Source organism: Meriones unguiculatus, chromosome 1, assembly GCF_030254825.1.
Source record: "Meriones unguiculatus strain TT.TT164.6M chromosome 1, Bangor_MerUng_6.1, whole genome shotgun sequence".
In the NCBI taxonomy this organism is placed as follows: domain Eukaryota; kingdom Metazoa; phylum Chordata; class Mammalia; order Rodentia; family Muridae; genus Meriones; species Meriones unguiculatus.
In genome coordinates, this window is record NC_083349.1 from 110,456,230 (window position 1) to 110,475,866 (window position 19,637).

General features: G+C 44.9%; 1 protein-coding gene across 1 annotated transcript in view; it reads left to right on the plus strand.

Moving 5' to 3' along the window:
• The first annotated feature begins 1,510 nt into the window (after window positions 1–1,510).
• Window positions 1,511–19,637, plus strand: part of Dnajc27 (DnaJ heat shock protein family (Hsp40) member C27) — a 29,310-nt gene continuing 11,183 nt past the window's right edge. The window contains exons 1-5 of the mRNA XM_021648272.2: window positions 1,511–1,785; window positions 4,989–5,071; window positions 8,581–8,650; window positions 15,143–15,307; window positions 16,176–16,298. Coding sequence (XP_021503947.1) covers window positions 1,699–1,785; window positions 4,989–5,071; window positions 8,581–8,650; window positions 15,143–15,307; window positions 16,176–16,298 — 528 coding nt within the window. The 5' untranslated portion in view covers window positions 1,511–1,698. The remainder of the gene's footprint in view (window positions 1,786–4,988; window positions 5,072–8,580; window positions 8,651–15,142; window positions 15,308–16,175; window positions 16,299–19,637) is intronic.

Below are 19,637 nucleotides of genomic sequence, written 5' to 3' on the forward strand. Positions count from 1 at the left end.
AATGAGATCTGGTGCCCTCTTCTGGTGCTCAGGTGTGCAGGCAGATAGAGCACTGTATATATAAAAAATAAATGATTCTTGAAGCTGAGTGGCTGAGAGATTGATGTTTGAATCGATAGAAATGCTTAAGCAGTTGCCTTTTTCAAACATCAATACCCGACCTCTGGATTTGTATTTTTTCTTGTTAACCATTTTAATTCATTGGCTGGATGTATAAAGATTTTAAAAAATTCAGTTGCTTTTGGGGGTAATTTCAATTAATTTTTTAATGATTGAGGTTTCATTTGACTGTTTGCATTGAGACAGCAATGTGCACAATTTTTTTTTTTATAGTTGTGGCATCTTGTTGACAACGAATATGACTTTGATAATAAATACCAGTTCCTGAAAAAAAAAATCAGGAATGGGAGGGAGGGTGGGGAAAGATGACGATTATATATGAAGCATGTAGATCTTTTTTGTGATTATTCCCTAAGGGACAACAACATAGAATAACAACTATTTACATAGTAATGACACATTGTTATAGCATTTACCTTGTGTTGAGTAGTTATTCTGGCTAGTTTTATGTCTTCTTGACACAAGCTAGAGTCATTTGAGGAGGGACCCTTCCCTCCACCCCCCCACCCCCAAAAAAGCCTCCAAAAGATCAGACTGTAAGCAGGCCTGTAAGGCATTTTAATTCGTGGTTGATAGGGGAGGGCTCAGCCCATAGTGGGTGGGGCTACCCATGAGCTAGTGGTCCTGGGCTCTACAAGAAAGTAGACTGAGCAAGCCATGAGGAGCAAGCCACTAAGCAACACTCTTCCGTGGCCTCTGCATCAGCTCCTGCTTCCAGGTTCGTGCCCTGGCTTGAGTTCCTGTCCTAATGTGATGATGAACAGTGATATGGAAATGTAAACCAAATTAAACCCTTTCCTCCCGTTGCTTTGGTTATGGCGTTTCTTCACAGCAATAGGAACCCTAAGACAGAAGTGCAATAAGGTAGAAGTGACTTAAAGTAGGCTGAGGACGTGCATGTTACCTAAAGATTATTCGGTTTTTATATATTTATTTGAAACAGGATTGTACTATATAACCCTGTCTGGCCTCGAACTCTTAGAGATCGGTCTGCCTCTGCCTCCCGAGTGCCAGGATTAAAGCGTTTGTCTGGGCACCATCTTTCTGTGACTGGAACATCTAAAAAATCCGGCCCCTGCGGACACTGAGGGGCCGCTGTGTTGATGGGGGACGGGGCAGCAGAGGCACCCACCCCACCAGCGAAGGTTCCAGGGAAAGTCATGGTCTGCTTAGAATTTTTGACGTGACTGGGCCTTACACTAAATCACAGCAACACCCCGTGAAGGCCACTCTACTTCTACCACTAAGCGGACAGCACCCCTGGGGCCGGGCAAAGGAACCCCGTCTCCCGCAGGCACCCGGGCCACGCTGGCTCACCAGGACCCCAAGACCCAGTGCTCCGGGCCCTGCAATGACGTCACGGCGCGCTGTCATCGCGAGACTCCGCTCGCCCTCCGCGGCTCGCCGCTTCCCAACCGCCCGCGTCCGTCCGCGGCCAGGCAGCGGTGGGGATGGCGAGCCGCGGAGCCAGGGCGGTGACGAGCGCGGCGGCTCCGCCACTGGGCGAGGAGGCCTGAGGCGCGGCCTGGCTGGGTGCATACGGACACCGGAACCGGCGGCCCCGGCAGAGCGAGCGCCATGGAGGCCAACGTGCCGAAGCGGAAGGAGCCCGCCAAGTCTCTCCGCATCAAAGTCATCTCCATGGGCAACGCCGAAGTGGGCAAAGTGAGTACCGCGCGCTGCGGGGGGCGGGACCTCCGCGCGCCAGAGCGACATGCCTATTGGCTGAGAGAGCGGCCACTCAGCAGCCCGAGGCCCCGCCTCCTCAGGGGCCAGACAGCCTCTGGAGGAAAACTATCTTGACCTCTTTGACCTTTGGGTTGCCCTCGCCTTGCTGACGTCACTGCCCCTAAGAGGCTGTCCGGGGTAGTCTCTCACCTCTGATTTTATTTTGTAGGTAGTAAGGAAGCCTGGGTCCCAATGACGGGAGGTCAAGCTTGGAAACCAAATCTGCTCTCTGGGAGAGGGCTCCCGGAAGCTGCGGGCGAGGAGAGTTGGTGCTCCTTACCTGTGCTATTTAAGGGGATGCCCGTGAGAATGTTGCTGGGCACAGCCTGGATGTCACCAGGGCCTAACAACCCAGTGTGTTTCAGGGGACATGCACTGGGCGCCCTGAATCCTGTGTTGTTGTTTTTTTTTGTTTTAAATTTCTTTTACTGTCACGTTCATTTTCTCAGGGAAGCCCCTCCCCCCTCTTAAAAAATACCATCTTCCCGTGTGTTCCATCTGCTGCGTATTAGCTATTAAACTTCCTCTCAGATGGGAAGGGAAAGGCAGCGGTGAGCTAAGGCCTTTCCCAAATGAATATAGACGCCTGTTCTTTCTTGTTTTCTTCCCTTAATGATCGGAAGCTTTGGTTAAGAATCCGCAGGGCCCAGAACTGAGTGACCAGGAAGGGATTAGAAGCGGTGCCTTTACTTCCCCAAATGTAGAAGACTTGATAACCAGTGCCCTGCACTTAGATGATGCTCAGTAACCATTTATTAGTGTTTTAATATTTAGCACGCTCCCGTACTGCTTATGTACCTTCGTGTACGTGTTAACAAAACATTCGCTGAAAATGAATATTTATTGATTATGTTCCAACTCTTAAAATGCAAAGAGAGTAGAGACTGTAGCTCAGCTGGTGTTGTGCAAGCATGGAAAACAGTTGTAAACCCGGAACCCCTGCAAAAAGCTGAGGCTAGTGGCACAGGCTTTTAATTCCAAGGCTGGGCAGGCTGAGACAGGTGGCTCACTGACCAAATAGCCTAGCCTAATCCGCAAGCCTCAGGTCCCACTTGAGACCTTGCCTCAGGATGATGGATGTCCACTGAAGAACGACACCCATGCGCTCAATTGAAATACCTTTTTCTACCAAATTTTTGGCTTTCTATGTAGGTAAATGTTGGGCAGTGCTTAATAAGTTAAGTAGAAATGTAACCATTTTTACTCACTTAAAAAAATGCTGTCAGAATTAACATTGTATGTAGAAAGAGACCTGAGGTCAATGATGAATGAGCACATTGGGCAATTTCAGATCCCCCGGAAACTTTGAAAACTGGCAAGGGACTTTGGGGTACATTGATTGTCAGTGCAAGAGGTTGAGTTGAATATAAACAAGTCATTGAGAAATCTCAAGTTTCCCATACAGAAAGGAATAAGTCGTTGGGGTCAGGGGTGGATTGGTGTAAAAGTCCTTACTGTGTAGGCCTGGTGACCCAAGTTCAGGCCTCAGAATCTATGGTAGGAGGAGAGAATCAATTTTCAGAGGTTATCCTCTGTCACAGGGCACACACACACACACACACACACACACACACACACACAAATGATCAAACTGGGAGAAATGCACTGGACATAACCTTTTTCTTCCCTAAAGATTAAAAACCATAAAAACTCTTGAATTAAAAAAGTCTTAGTGAAGGCTGAAGAGGTAGCCCAGCAATTAAAAGCACTTGTTACTCTGTAGAGGACAGGCACTGAGCTGCTAACACCTACATCAGGTCGTGTGGCTCACAGCTGCCTGTGTCTCGGCCCCAGGGGATTGATAGCCTCTTTTGTGTTCTTCTGGCACCTGCACCCATATGTGCATATATCCACAGATGTACATATATACATATAATTAAAGATAGAATTGAAGACAAAACCCTTCATGTGTTATAATTCATGTAGAATTCACTTATTTAGAACATACAATTCACTGATTTTTTCAGGTCATTCACAGGTTTTTGAAACCATTACCATTGCTAATTATAGAGCATTTTCATCGTCCCTAAAACAAAACAAAAAGACAGCAATTAACAGGCTCTCCCTGTTTCCCCTAACCATTAACCCACTTCCTGCCTATATAGATTTGTCTATTCTGGCTGTTTCATATAAATGGAGTCACATACTACATGATCTTTTACTACAGGCTTCTTTGACTTGGTATAGTTTGTATAAGGTACATCTTTCTTGTGTCATATGTCAGTATGTTCTTTAGATCATAGAAATATATTCCGTTACATGGATGCAATATATTTTATCCATCCATTTAGGTTGTTTTTTTCTTTTGGATATTGGTACTAAAGAGAATGATAATGTACCCTTGAAGACTTAGGCCCTGAATCAAATATGACTTTAATATTCTGATCCTTTGTCGTTGGGGAAATGATGGACAAGCCACTGTCATGTGTCATCTTAAATTATTTGGGGACAAGCCGAATTAGATGATGGCAGGATATTTGAGTAGAAAGCATCCAGGAGATGCTTCGATGTGTGGCTCTGTCCTTGGAGGGAGTCAAGGCCAGCTGTGGATATGTTAGAGGTGTTGAACGCGTAAGGCTGAGAAAGGTCTGCGGGAGAAACTGGTTCAGTGATCGGCAATAAAGCTGAAAACACATCCGTAGTTAGCATGAAGATAAGAATTGAAATTTTTTTCTTTAAGATACTGACTTGTGGCCTGGTTGAAACCACATGCCTTTCATCCCAGCAGTAGGAGGCAGAGACATGCCGATCTCTGTGAGTTTGAGGATAGCCTGGTCTACATAGCAAGTTCCAGGCTGGCCAGGAGTAAGACCCTCTCCAACAAACAAATAAAACCCTCACTTTTTATACTTGTTCTAGGTACATTAGAAATTGTGTTTTCTTCTTGTCTTTTGTGGGGTTGTTTTATTTTTGAGACATGGTCTCATGTGGGTGAGGCTGGCCTCAATCTCTTGATGCTTCTGTTTCTCTTTTTCAAGTGCTAGAGTTCCAGGCATCCACTTCCATTTCAGCTAGTTTTTGCATTTGAAAACACTTTCATTTTCATTGAGGTGACTGAAGAAACCCTAATGAAGAAATGTGCTTATTTCACACATCTCCCTCATGTGTCTTACTAAACGCACGGATTTTTGTCTTCCTAGAGCTGTATTATAAAGCGCTACTGTGAGAAGAGATTTGTGTCTAAATACCTGGCAACAATCGGGATTGACTATGGAGTCACAAAGTAAGTGTATTGTTCCTCTGACCTGTACATCACACAGGTACTCAGAGTATGTCCTTAGATAGTCTTCATCTTCATCAGCCTGTGTTCATGGGTTACACTGAAATGCAGGCTTTGAAGATAAATTGGAAAAGACAGGGCTAAAGGACTTTTTCAGGGTGTGGTTCCATCCTTTCAGCCAGCCAGTGTATTAGCCGCCTGCCAGTCCAGACCTGGTTTTAGATGTAGACTTGGCAGCCATGAGCAAAGCAACACGGAGCCTACCTGGCAGGTGAGCCATCTTAGGACAGATGTCTGTGTAAGCAGGTCTGACCAGCAAGCATGTTTTCAGGTTGTTTTGTCTTTTGTTAGCTTATGATCTTTCTTGATAGCTTGTTGGAATCTAGCAGATAGATCTGAGAATAGCAAAGTTGGAAGTAAGTGGGGATTTATTTGGCAGTGAATCAAGAATGATTGGCTTAAAGCAATAAGAAAAGCACCACCATAGAGTAGAATTGGGGTAAACAGCACCTTTCTTTCTTTCTTTCCATCCTTCTTTCTTTCCATCTTTTCTTTCTTTCTTTCTTTCTTTCTTTCTTTCTTTCTTTCTTTCCATCCTTCTTTCTTTCCATCTTTTCTTTCTTTTCCTTCCTTCCTTCCTTCCTTCCTTCCTTCCTTCCTTCCTTCCTTTCCTTTCTTTTTTCTTTCTCTTCCTAGATTTGTCTATTGTTTTATACAGTATTCAGCCTTCATGTGTGCCTCTCCATAAGAAGAGGGCACCAGATCTCATTATAGATAGTTGTGAGCCACCACTTGGTTGCTGGGAATTGTGCTCTTAACCTTGGGAGCCATCTCTCTAGCCCAACAGCACATTTCTTAAACATGGCATTTCAGGCCTTTGCTGCCCCTGTTTTGCTTCTCCCCTCAGGGTATCCAGGCTGGACTGGAGGGAATGAAGTTTAGCTGGGCCAGGTGTGTTATACAGGATCTCGGTTGGCATTGTGCAGGGAAAACAGCCTTCTCTGAGGTGGTTTTCAGTGAAACAGCTCTCTTATTGGGGGTGCACAAGGGCTACCTAAACCTTGAGGAGTAGGCAGGGGTTCTCAGGTGAGTGGACATCATTGACTGGGTCTGAGGTGCTGGCAATGTTTCGTTTGCATGAAGAGGAATTCCCATTGCTTGCTGGACATGCCCTTATAAGGAGAGAGGAAGCTTAACCTGACCCCTGGCCACCAGGCCATGTGCCTACCTCAAGGGTAGAGGTGGGGGCCCAAAGGCTATGTGGGCCAGGACATGCAAGCCTAGAGCAAGGGGGAAGCAGTCCCACTCCTTCCGGTCTTAGGGTGAGATTTTTGGGGTTTGAACACATCTCAACCTCATTCTTGTTCCAGACCAACCCAACTCCCAGTGGTACAGCTTTCCTGGCCCCACAGTCCTTCAGCCTCTGAGCACCTCTATCAATGAGGGTCTTTGTAAGTGACACCTATGTTAGAGTTTTTATTCTGTCTGAGGTGCTTGCCATAGAGCACTTGTGTTATTTGTATCTGCTTAATCTCTGACTTTGAGAAATGAATTTTTTGCTGTTTTTATAGTTTTACACATTTATATAAAGCATTTTGATTGTATCCACCCACCATATGTGTATGGGTGTGAGGCCACTAGCATGCACAACCTACCAGCGGCCACATCTTTAAAAGGCAGTTTACTCTCCCTCCCTCAGCAGCCAGCTCTGCCAGTAGCTTTTCTGCCAAGGGCGGGTCCCCAAAGGTCCTTTCCCCATGCTGGAGTTCTGGCTGACTTGATCTGGGCTTGCCCAGTGCCCACAGATGCTGTGAACTGATAGTAAAGCAGCCATGTCATAAGCGAAGTCAGCATGTCACAGCTTTCTTCCCCATCTGCCAGCTGAGCCAAACAACAACAGGAGTTCCTGCCCCCACCTGTCATCTTCCAGGTTTACAGCATCAGGCATGAAATCCCTTTGTAGAATAGTCCTCATATAGTCAGAAAGTGGTTGGTTACCCTCATAACCGTCTTGCCACTATTACACCAGTGGACAGATCTCATCAGGCAAGTTAGTATTGTAGCATGTGGGGTCCACCACTAGGGGAGATCATGATCTTTTGTTCCCCAACAACCTGCATAGCATCTTCTGGTACTATGTAAGCTAGCCAGCAGGGAGGAAGTTTCCTGGTCAGTCAAGGTTTTTTTTGTTTGTTTGTTTTTTTGTTTTTTAAATGTCTGCATCCAAAGTGAATCCTATAAAAAAGGATTTTTGTATGTTTTCTCCAAGTGCCTAGTAACAGTGCTTATCCCTGATGACTGCTCAATAACTATTGTTAGATAGATAGACTGAAAGGTGAAAATTTGTATGTAGGCTGTGGAGGCATTATCTAAGAAGGCAGATAAAATTGGTGAGGTGTATCTATAGCAGAACATCAGTTATATGAAGGGCAGAGTCAAGTTTAAGCATGTCTTTCCAGACTGTATTAAAGTATTTCAAGTCAGTGGCAAAGCAGAACCCAAGAGTTCTGTGTAAATTCTATCACTGCTTTTCAACTGAGCGCACCAGAAGGTGTTTTTGCATAATTTTCTTTGAAGTGTGAAATTTGTAGCTCTTTACTGAAACTCATGAAGCCCTTCATTTGAAAGCCACATATTTTCTTCTATTTTTCTTTCCCATTTTCTACTTCAGAACATAGACGTACCTCAGTGATATGGTGGGACATTCTATTAAAGGGAACTTTGTTCAGAATCATTATCAGTAGTTACGTTACTTAAGAAATGGAAATTGCTATATGATGTCCTAGAATTGTGACTTATTTATTTGTGGGTTTTTGTTTTTGTTTGAGACAGGGTAAATTGTTTATTACTGATTTTTTTTTTTAAAGATGATTTTTCCAATGATGAGTAGTGTTGAAATTCCTTCCCAAGGGAGACATAAACAATGTTTACCCCTCTCCTCAAGGTCTCAATGACTATCTAGGGACTGCCAGTTTATTTGGCTTATGGAGTATAGGTGAGGGATTACCTGTGGTGTGTGTGCTCTTCTCCTAAAAAGGTGCACTAGAAAGTCTTTATCCAGTCAGGATGAGGGCTTCCCCATAGCAACATAGATGGCACCCCCCCAAGTGTTTTCCAGCCCAATACTCTAGCCCATCCCCACAGCCATGTGCGCTTATGACAGAGTTACATATGACAGGTGGTAGGGAGCAGCTTGATGGTCAGATGAGGGCTTATGACCCCACGCCACACGAGGGAACATAAACAAGCCCAGCTGGAATGATCCTTATCCAAGTGGGGCCATTTGTTGGTTCTGAGGTGAAGGAGAAAGATGGGTGCTTGCTCAGAGCTCAGGTTTCTAAATAAGGAGGTGGGTTGTCAGCCGGCTGGCTGCCTCCTGTTGTGAAGTTATCTGGAGTTAAAAAGAGGATGAAGACAGCCTCTGGAAATGTCACCCCTGTTTCCTTTTGAAATGACATGAATGTCAGTGCAGAAAAACAACCTTTGAGATTGTTTCCATCTGAATATTTCAGGGTCCAAATCAGAGACAGAGAAATCAAAGTTAACATCTTTGACATGGCTGGACACCCCTTCTTCTATGAGGTAAGAAAGCCTTTTTAGAAAATTTAAATCCATTAAGAAACAAAAACAAAAAAGCTGGGTAGTAGTGGCACATGCCTTTAGTCCTAGTACTTGGGAGGCAGAGGCAATAGATCTTTGTGAGTTCAAAGAGAGCCTGATCTATAGAGCAGGTTCCAGGACAGCCAGGGCTACACAGAGAAACCCTGTGTTGAATAAAAAAGAAAGAAAAGAAAAGAAAAAAAAAAAAGACAAACTTAAATCCACTATTGACATTGGAGAGAGTGGGAAGTTAATTCAAATGACCAGTATTCAAATCATCTGTCAAGTTTAGCCCATGTTAGCGGCTTGCCTTCTGGGCTTCCATTCAGTGGATACTTTTTGATTACTTATGCTTTCCTAGAATAGGAATGGAGAATTTCACGGCTCATGTTTCAAACACTTGAATGAATAGGCCATTTCCAACTTAGGAGGACCCTGGCCTTTTACGTCATACCTTAGTCCAGTGTGTGAGAGGGTGGTAATTGCACTGCGCACAGCTCACTGTAACAGCTCAGCAGGGCCCCTCCTTTCACAGCAAGGGGTAGTACGCCCTTTCCTGTCCCTCCCTAGCCATGCGTGCGTGCCCACGCACACCCCACACACCACACAGCACACCCAGAAAAATTGGGTATTTCTGCTCTTTCACTGATTTTTAACTTTTAAAAATTACATTATTTATTTATGTGTGTGTGTTGGCACATGTATGCCATGTTGTGCACAGGTCAGCTTTTGGGAGTTGGTTCTCGCCCTCCACCATGTGGCTTTTGGGAATTGGACTAAGTGCTTTACAGACCGAGCTACCTCCCTGGCTGCGAGGGTCTCTGTGACCACCACAGGCAGTGGAGGGGGACCAGCTGAGTAACACTTGCAGGAGGCGGGAAGGCAGTCAGTTATGTTCAGCATGAACAGGAGTCTGACCCGAATAGTTTATTTTGGGGATATTTAGACACAACTTGGTGAAAACTCTCCTGGTTTTCATGTGCACAACCCATGTGCACAATAAAGTACAAAGCAGGCTAAATGGAGCTTGGCTGTCACTACGTCAAAACTCTTTTCATAAAGATGGGTTCTAAAGCTTGACTAAGAAAAACAAGCTCATAATGAGGGTCTGGGGAGAATCTGGTATGGTCTTGGATACACAGATAGTGCAAAGGTCGCCAGGCTATTAACCACATCTGCTCCAGCACTCTGGGTGGCTAACAGGTTATGTATCCCTTTCCTTTGAAGGAGCATTCCTGTGTGTTTTAACATTCCGGGTTCCCTAGTGCTTATCTGTGAGCGCATGGACCTTCAGAGCTCCTATAACCGGCCCCTCATTGCCTGATTTTTCTCCTGTCTCCATCACTCAGCTTTTGACCTCAGTCACTAGGTGTTTTATTTCCACTGTCGGATTTTCATTGCTAAAGTTTCCTCTCAGTCTTGACTAAGGCTGGGACTGTTTCCCTCCAGAGGTGTTTGGTTAGAGTAGTTACTGCCGAAAGCCTTTTATTTCCTAGCTGCCCCTTTGCTGGGTCCTTTGCTAGTGAGTACAGGCTTTCCACAGGGCTTTTGTCTGTACCTCATGTCATTTTCTTTTTTTTTTAAGATTTTATTATTTTATGTATGAGTGGTCTATTTGCATGAACACCTGCATGCCAGAATAGGGCATTAGATTTTAGTAAAGATGGTTGTGAGCCACCATGTGGTTGCTGGTAACTGAACTCAGTACCTCTGCAAGAACAGGCAGTGCTCTTGACCACTAACCCATCTCTCCAGCCCCCCTCATGTCATTTTCTAGGTGTGTTTCCCCAGGTCTTGGCAAAAGAGTCCCCATGTCCTTGTGGAGTAAAAGTATGTTAGAGAAGTATTCCTTAAACCAATGGCAAATGCCATTTAATACCATGATTCAACCATCTCTGGGGTTCAGAAAGTCCTACTGAGGGACATGACATTCAAACCAAGAGGCCATAGGTGTGCTAAGAGTTATGCAGGTAGAGTGTGGCAATATGTGGAGAACAGGGAGCCAGTGACATATTTTGCTGCTTTGTGAGCTAATCCTGTTCAGAACTAAAGCTGTCAGCTGTCAGTGTCTCCTTGTGGGGCTGCCCTCATTTTGTCTTCAGCATGTTCTGGCCTTGCTTTTGAGGAGACAGACTGAATTTTTTTGTGGGTGTCCCTGGTTAGCTGAAGTTCTGATATATCATTATAGATGTCTGGCTGCTAAGATTCTGCTCCCCCCTGTTCTATCTTTGATTCCTATTAATGCAACCTAAAAATGCATTAGCTTTATTTCAGTAGTTTGTGAAAATAGAAGTATTAATTAATAGAAACTCCTTAAAGTCCCCTCTTCTGAAGTACCTTGCTAGCGTCTGAGCTCTTTTGTGTCTTGTAGTTGCTGTCTATAGTACAAGCCTTCCTTTGACAAGACCAAAGCCACTCTCTTCTAAGTCCCAAGCTGACCCAAGTATGTCCTTACTCCGCACATACCTCGTGAACACCCAGAGCCATCCCACAATCCCCAGCTTCCTCATCCCCTGATGAAGCTTCCACTATTATAGTCCTCTTGACAGGTTTCCCCAGGGTCTTGCCAGGACCAGTGTGGCCTGTCTTCCACTGAGGATGCTCTTGTAGGAACTTTCTGAGACCTCTGTAATATTGCATTAAAAGCTGTCTCAGCCCTAGCCAGTTGTGCATTGCATCCCTAAGCATCTTAACTAATCTTCAAATGTGGTGAGCCTGCTGTCCAGAATGGGGAAGCTGTTTTGGAAGGCTAGAATAATGGAGCTGTAGGGGTCCACAAAACATGTTTTGACCTTTTCATTTTACTGGTGAGGAAGCTAAGGCTGGTGTAATAAAATAATTTACCCAAGACTATGTAGGTAGCTAGTTACTGAGCTTAGACTTGAACTTGAGTTCCCTGGAATAGATCTCCGTTGATCTTGCTTTAATCTATTACGTGTGTGTGCAAGTGTGCAAGTGTGCATATACACACAGACACATACACACACACAGTCACTTTCTGGAGCCATGTCCTGCAGCTGAAATTCTTTCCCCTTTGGCCTCTACTTTTGTCTTCTGTAGACATACATCTAACCATTCGATAAATCAATATCTTCAATATTAATTTTCACTGGCGTTATGGGTGACCAGGAATAGATACATCCAGATTCATGTGGAACACAGCTGGATATGCTACTAGCTATGAAAATGGCAGCCAATGACAGGAATGTGCTACAAGTGCAAACAGCAGCCAAGCTTGGTGGTGTATGCAGTAATCCCAACACTTGGATATGGAGGCAGGAGGATCAGGAGTTCATGTCATCATCAGCTCAATGGAGTCTTTGAGGCCACGTGGGCTACAAGAGATCCTGTCTGCAAAGCAAACAAAAACAAAGATAGAGGGGTGGAGGCCAACTTCAGCTTCCAGCCCACGTTAGGTGGCTCACAACCTCCTGTATCCCTAGTTCCAAAGGATCCAATACCCAATTTTGATCTCCTGGATGGGGAGACGAACCTTAAAATATGACAGGCAAAGCTACTTCATGACTCATGATGGTACAGAAAACCAGGCTGCAAATATGTGATACAAATTTCCACCATGTACCTTGTAGAGAAAAAGTTGTTTGGCCATGATATGTTAAACCCCAGTGGAATCTACAGAAGATTGTGCTTCCAATTATGAGGGAAACTTCCAATTATGAGGGAAACCCACACACTTGTGTGCACAGTCTCTCTCTCTCTCTTTTTCTCTCTCACTGTACAGAGAATCCTTAGCTGTTGAGAAAGGCCAAGGACCACAAGCTCTGAGGGCAGAGATTGTTGGTCATTGTCTTTGAGTTCTTTGCTGGGAAGAGACACCATGACCACGGCAGCTCTTATAAAGGAAAGCTTTTAATTGGCTCTGGCTTGCAGTCCATTATTGGCATGGCAGGAAACATGGCAGACATGGTGCTGGGGAAGGGGCTAAGAGCTCTGCATCTGTAGGCAGCAGGAAGAAGAGGGTAACCGGGCCTGGCTTGGGCCCTTGAAACCTCAACGCTCATCCCCAGTGGCACACTTTCTGCAACAAGACCACACCTATTTCAGCAAGGCCACACCTTCTAAGCAGTAAAATACGCCTGTGGGGGTTATTCTCATTCAAATCACATAGTTATCATCTTAAATTCCTTCTGTCTTTGTCATTCCTTACTAGGGGAACTGCTTCTTTGGTTTCTCTAATTAGTGATGGAACCTTATATTCATGATCAAGGTTTCTGACTGTGCTCAGAAACCCATGCCCAGCATGAGAGAGAAATGCTTTTCTCTTTTCTCTTTCCCTCCCTTAAGGTTTTATTTTATAGCTCAGACTAGTGTCAAACTCACTATGTAGGCCAGGCTGGCCTTAAACTCGCTGTGTAGCCCAAGCTGGTCTTAAAGTCACAGTCCTTGTCTCAGCCTCCTGACTGCTGGTGTAGCAGGCAATGCCACTACTCCCTGCTTTTTCACTTCTGAATTCTTCTATTGCTATTATTATTATTACTATCATTATTTGTAATTTATTCACTTTGTATCCCAGTTGTAGCCCCCTTCCTCATCTCCTCCAGGTCCCATTCTTCTTCCATTATCCCTCTCCTCTAGTCCACTGATAGGGGAAGTCCTCCTTCCCTACTGTCTGACCCTAGCCTGTCAGGTCCTATCAGGACTGCCCGGATCCTCTTCCTTTGTGGGCTGGCTAGTTCGCCCCACCAGGGAGAAGTGATCAAGGAGCAGGCAACCTAATTCATGTCAGTGACGGTCTCTTCTCTTCTTAGGAAGGAACTCTATGGAGACTGAGCTATCTATGGGCTACATCTGAGCAGGGGGTCTATGTCCTCTCTGTGGATAGTCTTTGGTTGATGCATCAGTCTCTGTACTCCCCCCTGAGCCCTGCTTTTTTGGCTTTGTTGGTCTCCTTCTGTGGTTCCTGTCCCCTCTGGGTCCTTTTATATCCCCCTTCTTCCATAAGACTCCCTGTGCTCTGTCCAAAGTTTGGCTGTGAGTCTCTGCATCTGCTTTGATCCCCTGCTGGTTGGAGTCTTTTAGAGGACATCTGTGGTAGGCTCCTCCATTGCTGGTGGGAATGTAAACTTGTACAACCACTTTGGAAATCAATCTGGCACTTTCTCAGAAAACTGGGAATAGTGCTACCTCAAGACCCAGCTATACCACTCCTGGGCATATATCTGAAAGATGCTCAACCATACAATAAGGACATTTGCTCAACTATGTTTGTAGCAGCTTTATTGGTAATAGCCAGAATCTGGAAACAACCTAGGTGTCCCTCAACCAAAGAATGGATACAGAAATTGTGGTACATTTACACAATGAACTACTACTCAGCTATTAAAAACAAGGAAATCATGAAATTTGCAGGCAAATGGATGAAACTAGAAAAGATCATCCTGAGTGAGGTATCCCGGAAGCAGAGAGACACACATAATATATAGTCACTTATAAGTGGATATTAGCCATATTATGTAAGATAAATATCATAAAATCTACATACCTAAGAAACTAAATGACTAAATGATATCTTCCCTGGGGAAGATGCTTAATTCTCATTCAGAAGGGAAAAACGGGATAGACACTGGAAGCAGTAGAAGAGAGGAAACAGGACTGGAGCCTTCCACTTCTGAATCCTTAGCTAAAGTGAGTCTGAGTGTATTTAGGGACCTTGTGGAAAGAACATAAAGCTATGTTTTCTGTCAAAGTTCCTACCAGAATTCCGGCCTACCCATAGTGCCTCTATCACTGAGTTCACCCTGCACTTCTTGTCAACTCTTTTGAGAGCTGTAGCTCTGTGCCAAGGCAAATTGCCATTTCTGATGAATGATCTCAGGACAGTCAAAATGAAAGGAAGAAAGGGAGAAGGAGCTGTTGTATTATTTTTCAGGAACCATGCCAAATGCATTTGTTGCCTTCATGACCTCACCGAGTCCAGCCGTAGTACTATGATCCCCTTTTACAGATGAGGAAGTGCAGAGAGGTTGTGATTTGCCAAAGGTCACACAAAGGTCACACACCTGGTGGGTGTGAGATCAGAGCTGCCTGCCTCTTCTGCTGTGCTCCTTGCCTTCTGACTGTACTGGGCTCTGAGGTTGGGGGTCGAAGATTGATGTACAGCCTTGGAACAGTCTAGGAAGCTCTGCCTGGAATGCTGGGTAAGCTCTGAGATGTGATGTCTTGTGGTCGTAGCCCTTGCTCACAATTGTTCATGACTGTTCGAAGTCTACAGCTAGAGAGTGCTGCCTCTGAGAAGCCGAGCCCTTGTTTTTGCTAGGATTTCTCCTTAGCTACAGATTTGTTTGTTTCAGTTTGATTTTATAGAAAGTCCTCTAAAAGCTAGTAAATACTGAGCTACATTAATGAATGTGCAAATATAATAAAGGATACAGTTTGTTAATTTAGTGACTGTGAGGTGCGTTCTTACAAAGATCACAGAGCCAACACCTTGTGCCTCTGTTCTTCCATCTGAAGGTCCGAAATGAATTTTACAAGGACACGCAAGGTGTGATACTGGTGTATGACGTTGGACAGAAAGACTCGTTTGACGCCTTGGATTCATGGCTGGCAGAAATGAAGCAGGAACTTGGGCCTCATGGGAACATGGACAATATTGTCTTTGTTGTATGTGCCAACAAGGTAACTTCTTTGAATTGGTTTGCTAATGCAGCTGTGAGTTTGAGGACACAAAAAGGAAAGAGCTGGGTGTGTGACTTAGCCTGAAATCCCAGGACTCAGGAGCTGAAAGACTATGAGCTTGAGGCCACCTGAGCTGTATAGAGTTTCCAGGCCAGAATGGGTAGTTTAGTTAGACCCTGTCTTCAGTCTTCAGACATAGGCATGTGTATATGCACACACATGCTCATGGACATACATGCAGTGGGGGGAGGTGCTATTTTTTAACCCATAATCAGTAGCTTTAGCCCTTTGTAGTGGCACATGTCTTTAATTCCAGCACTAGGGAGGCAAAATCAGGCAGATCTTTGTGAGTTCAAGGCTCACCTGCTCTACAGGACAAGTTCCCGGATAGCCAGGGCTACATAGTAAGACCCTGTCTCAAAGAAACAACAAAAATATCAGTAACCTCTGAAAACATGTCTCTGAGACAAACCCACAAAACCTGGTCTAACTGGATGTTTATTCATATTTTTCCCTTGGTGTCAAGCTTGAGGAAGCAGTCTGGGATTATATAGGAAAGGCCAATATTCATAGTTTGACCTGGTGGGAGGAGTTGTTCATGGCAGACAGCAGATGGTGGCCCCTTGGGTAGGACAGGTATTGATGCAACTTTCACAGAAGCACATAGCAGCTGCCTTCCCCTGGGGGAAGCGGGAAGCATAGTCTAAACTAGACAGAAAGCCCGATCACTGGGCTTTTGTTGTTTGGTCTTATTTAGCCTGGTAATTTTATATGTAACTCTGAGGCTCAGTAATAAAGACCTCACTGCGCCTGACCTAGTGGGACAAAGATGGACCTTCCCTCCGCCCCTCCTGACTTTCTGTTTCAGGTGGACTGCACCAAACACCGCTGCATTGACGAAAGTGAGGGGCGTCTTTGGGCCGAAAGCAAAGGGTTCCTGTACTTTGAAACATCAGCACAAACCGGAGAGGGAATCAATGAGATGTTCCAGGTAACCAGGCATCCTGCCTCAGGGTTTGTGTCCAAGCCAGCCATGCCAGCTGATAGTTAAGATTCTGAGAAGCAAAACTGTAATGAGACAAAGAAGGGGGTGTGTGGAGTGGGAAAGGGAGAAGAAGGAGAGGGAGGAGAGGGAGGGGAAGAGAGAGAGAGAAAGAAGGAGAAGAGGGAGGGGGAAGGGAGGGAGGGAGATAAGGAGAGAGAGGGAGAGAGAATATGATTGATCTGTTTGCTGTCTGTTGTAGGTCAGACCCGGCTCATCATCATAGTCCCCTGGTGTCTTAGTTACTGTTCTCACTGTTGTCAGAAAATACCTGACAAAAGCAACTTAAGGAAGGCAAGGGGTTTATTTTAGATCCTGGGTCAAGGGTACAGGCCACTGTGGCAGGGAAGTGAAGGTGACAGGAGGTTGAAGCATCTGCTCTCATCGCATCCGCACTCAGGAAGCAGAGGAGGGTGGCTGCTGGCTGGAGCTGTGCTCGCTTCTTCTTGTTCGGTCCAGCACTCCATCCCGTGGATGGTGCTATCATATTTAGGGTGAGTCTTCCTCGCCCAATCTAAAAAGTTCTCACAGACATTCCACCGTGGTTCTAAATCCCATCAAGTAAACACTCAAAAGCACCATCACACCAGGGGAAACTCTTCAGCATGCAGATGTCTGCCTCAGACCTCATGTTGCTGTGGAGCCTAGGGATATTTTACTTTTATTTTGTTTGACACAGGGCCTCACTATGTAGCCTGGCTGTCCAAGAACTCATTAGGTAGACCAGGTTGTCCTCAAACTCAGAGAGCTTTGCCTGCCTCTGTCTTCTGAGTACTGGGCCCAAAGGCATGTGGCACCACACCCAGCTAGAGACTAGGTGTTTGTGTCTTGATGAAATACTCCAATGTTGTAATTCTTCACTGAGATGAAGATTTCTCTTCAGAAGCATCATTGGATGTGGTGTTACATTCCTATGAAGCCTTGCTGTGACAAAACTTCCTTGTCATACATAGGCTATCTAACCCTATGCTCACAGAGGTCACAGTTAGCCTAGAGAATAGGAGACCATCATTCCAGAGTCCAGCTGGTCACACATAAAAATCCGAAAGGTAGTAGAAGGATGTGCTCACATGGCAGCCTGAGTAGATGCTCATTTCTTGTGTGTATGTGTGTGTGCATGTGTGTGTAGGTGTGCATTCAGGAGTGTAAGGGTAAATGTCAAGTGTCTTTCTTGCTCTCCAGCTTCTGAGCTGAGGTCTTTGTCTCTGGTAGCCAGAGAACTGCCAGAATCTGCTTGTTTGCCTCTTTCCCACCTAGTGCTGAGGCTGTGGTCATTGGCCACGGCTCCTGGTTCCCTAGCCCCAGATGTCACTTTTTAGAGCCATTTATTTTGAATAATATTTAGGTAAGGAGACTACTTAAAACAGTAATAAAGTCAGGGTTTGAGTATCGATCCATCTGAAAGTGGTGGTGTGAATAAACTATTTTTCTCTTTGTGACCATAGCTGTCGTTTGTCTAGCCTTTCAGATAGTGTAGCTATCCAGCACAGAGTCTGTCTTAATGGTTGGGTGGGGTTGTAGGGATTCTTTCTCTGCACTTCCTTCTCGTAAGAGGCCACTCTTCCTGGAAGACAGGTGCCGTCCTTGGCTGGCCCCGCAGCCTTGCTATGTGTCCTCCTCACTGGAGCACATTGCTCTGCATGTACTCCATATCTGTGGTGCACAGCCCCCTGAACATTGACAGTTCTGGATGTTCACACATCTCTTATTTGAGACAGGTGCCAGGATGTGGTGGGTATTTTTGATTGACGTATGAGAGCATCTCGGGAGTTTGTGTAGTAACTGTGAGAGACTACACTTTTCTTTTCTAATTCAGTACTTACTTTGTGATCATTGATACATACATCCAGTGCTTCACTATGCAAATCAGGATAGTAGGCATCTCCAGAGAGTCTCCATTCTCTCCTGGCCTCTGTTGTGTCTCAAAGTGGGAGCCACGTTCATTCTCTAATTTCTCTGTCCATATTGCACCTTTTTCCATTTTTGGCTGCTTTTGGGAGTCAGTCTTTGTCTTTGGTTTGCAGCAAGCTATGCTGAGGTGCGCCTCTCTCTACATGTATCCTACCTGGCACTTGTTCATTTTCTGAGATTGTCTGGTGCCCATGAAAGCCAGAAGAGGGTTTTAGATCCTTTGGAGCTACAGTCACAGGTTATGTGGGTTCAGGGAATCAAACTGAAGTCTTTTGCAAAAGCAGCACATGTACTTAACTACTCCAGCCCCTACATAAAAAAAAAAAAAAAAAAAAAATTTAAAGAGTATTTTTCATCAAATACGGGAAGTCTTGCTGTGTTGTTTCTCTTTAGTTTTCGTTTTTGGTGTGAGTGTGTGTGTGTGTGTGTCTGTGTCTGTGTCTGTGTGTGTGTGTGTGTGCATGCGCACATGGAAGCCAGAGGACAGTCATTCCTCAGGTGCTGTCTCCTTGTTTTTTTGAAATAGTTTGTTGCTGGCCTGGGGCCCATCAATTCACCTAGGCTGGCTGGCCAGTGAGCTCCTAGTCACTGCCATCTCTGCCTCCCTAGTGCTGAGTTGCGAGGACACACTACCGTGCCCAGCATCTTTAAAAGGGAACAAACTGAGGACTTTCTGCTTGTTCAACAAGTCCTACCAACTAAGCCGTCTCCCCAGCCCACTGAAAAATAAATTTATTTATTTATTTATTATTGTATATAAGAGTGTTCGCTCTATGTCTGGGCACCGTGTGCTTCTCTGATGCCCTCAGAGGCCCTAGGGTGTTAAATACCCTAGAGCTGGGATTTCAGAGTGTTGTTAACTACCATGTGGGTGCTAGGAACTGAACCCAGTTCCACTCAAGAGCAATGAGTGCTTTTTAAGATATATTTTCTTTTAATTTTTTAGTGTATTTTTCTTTATCTTCTATCAGTATTTCTTAGCTGCTTTGAAATCTATTAAGTCCAGCGTGGGTTCAGTTACTACTGACTGCTGACTGCTTTCCCCGACATTGGTCATGTTTTCTTGTTTCTTTATGTGGTAGTCATGTTTTGATTGGGTACCACATCCATAGAGGGTACATTGTAGAGACCCTGCATGTTTCTGTCTTTCTCAGAAGAATGTCACTCTTTGTCGCAGGAGACAGATTGCAATGAACTCATGTAAGCTTGCATTTTTGCTTTAATGTCAGGGATCTGAAGGAGACCCAGAGTGTTTCCTAACCTAATTTGGTAGAATTCATCTTCCAAATTCTGTCTCTTGCCAGTCGTGTTGGTTCTTGGCTTTGACTTTAGTTAGGATACATGAAACTCATCAGGTACAGCCTTTCTCTGGTGCTT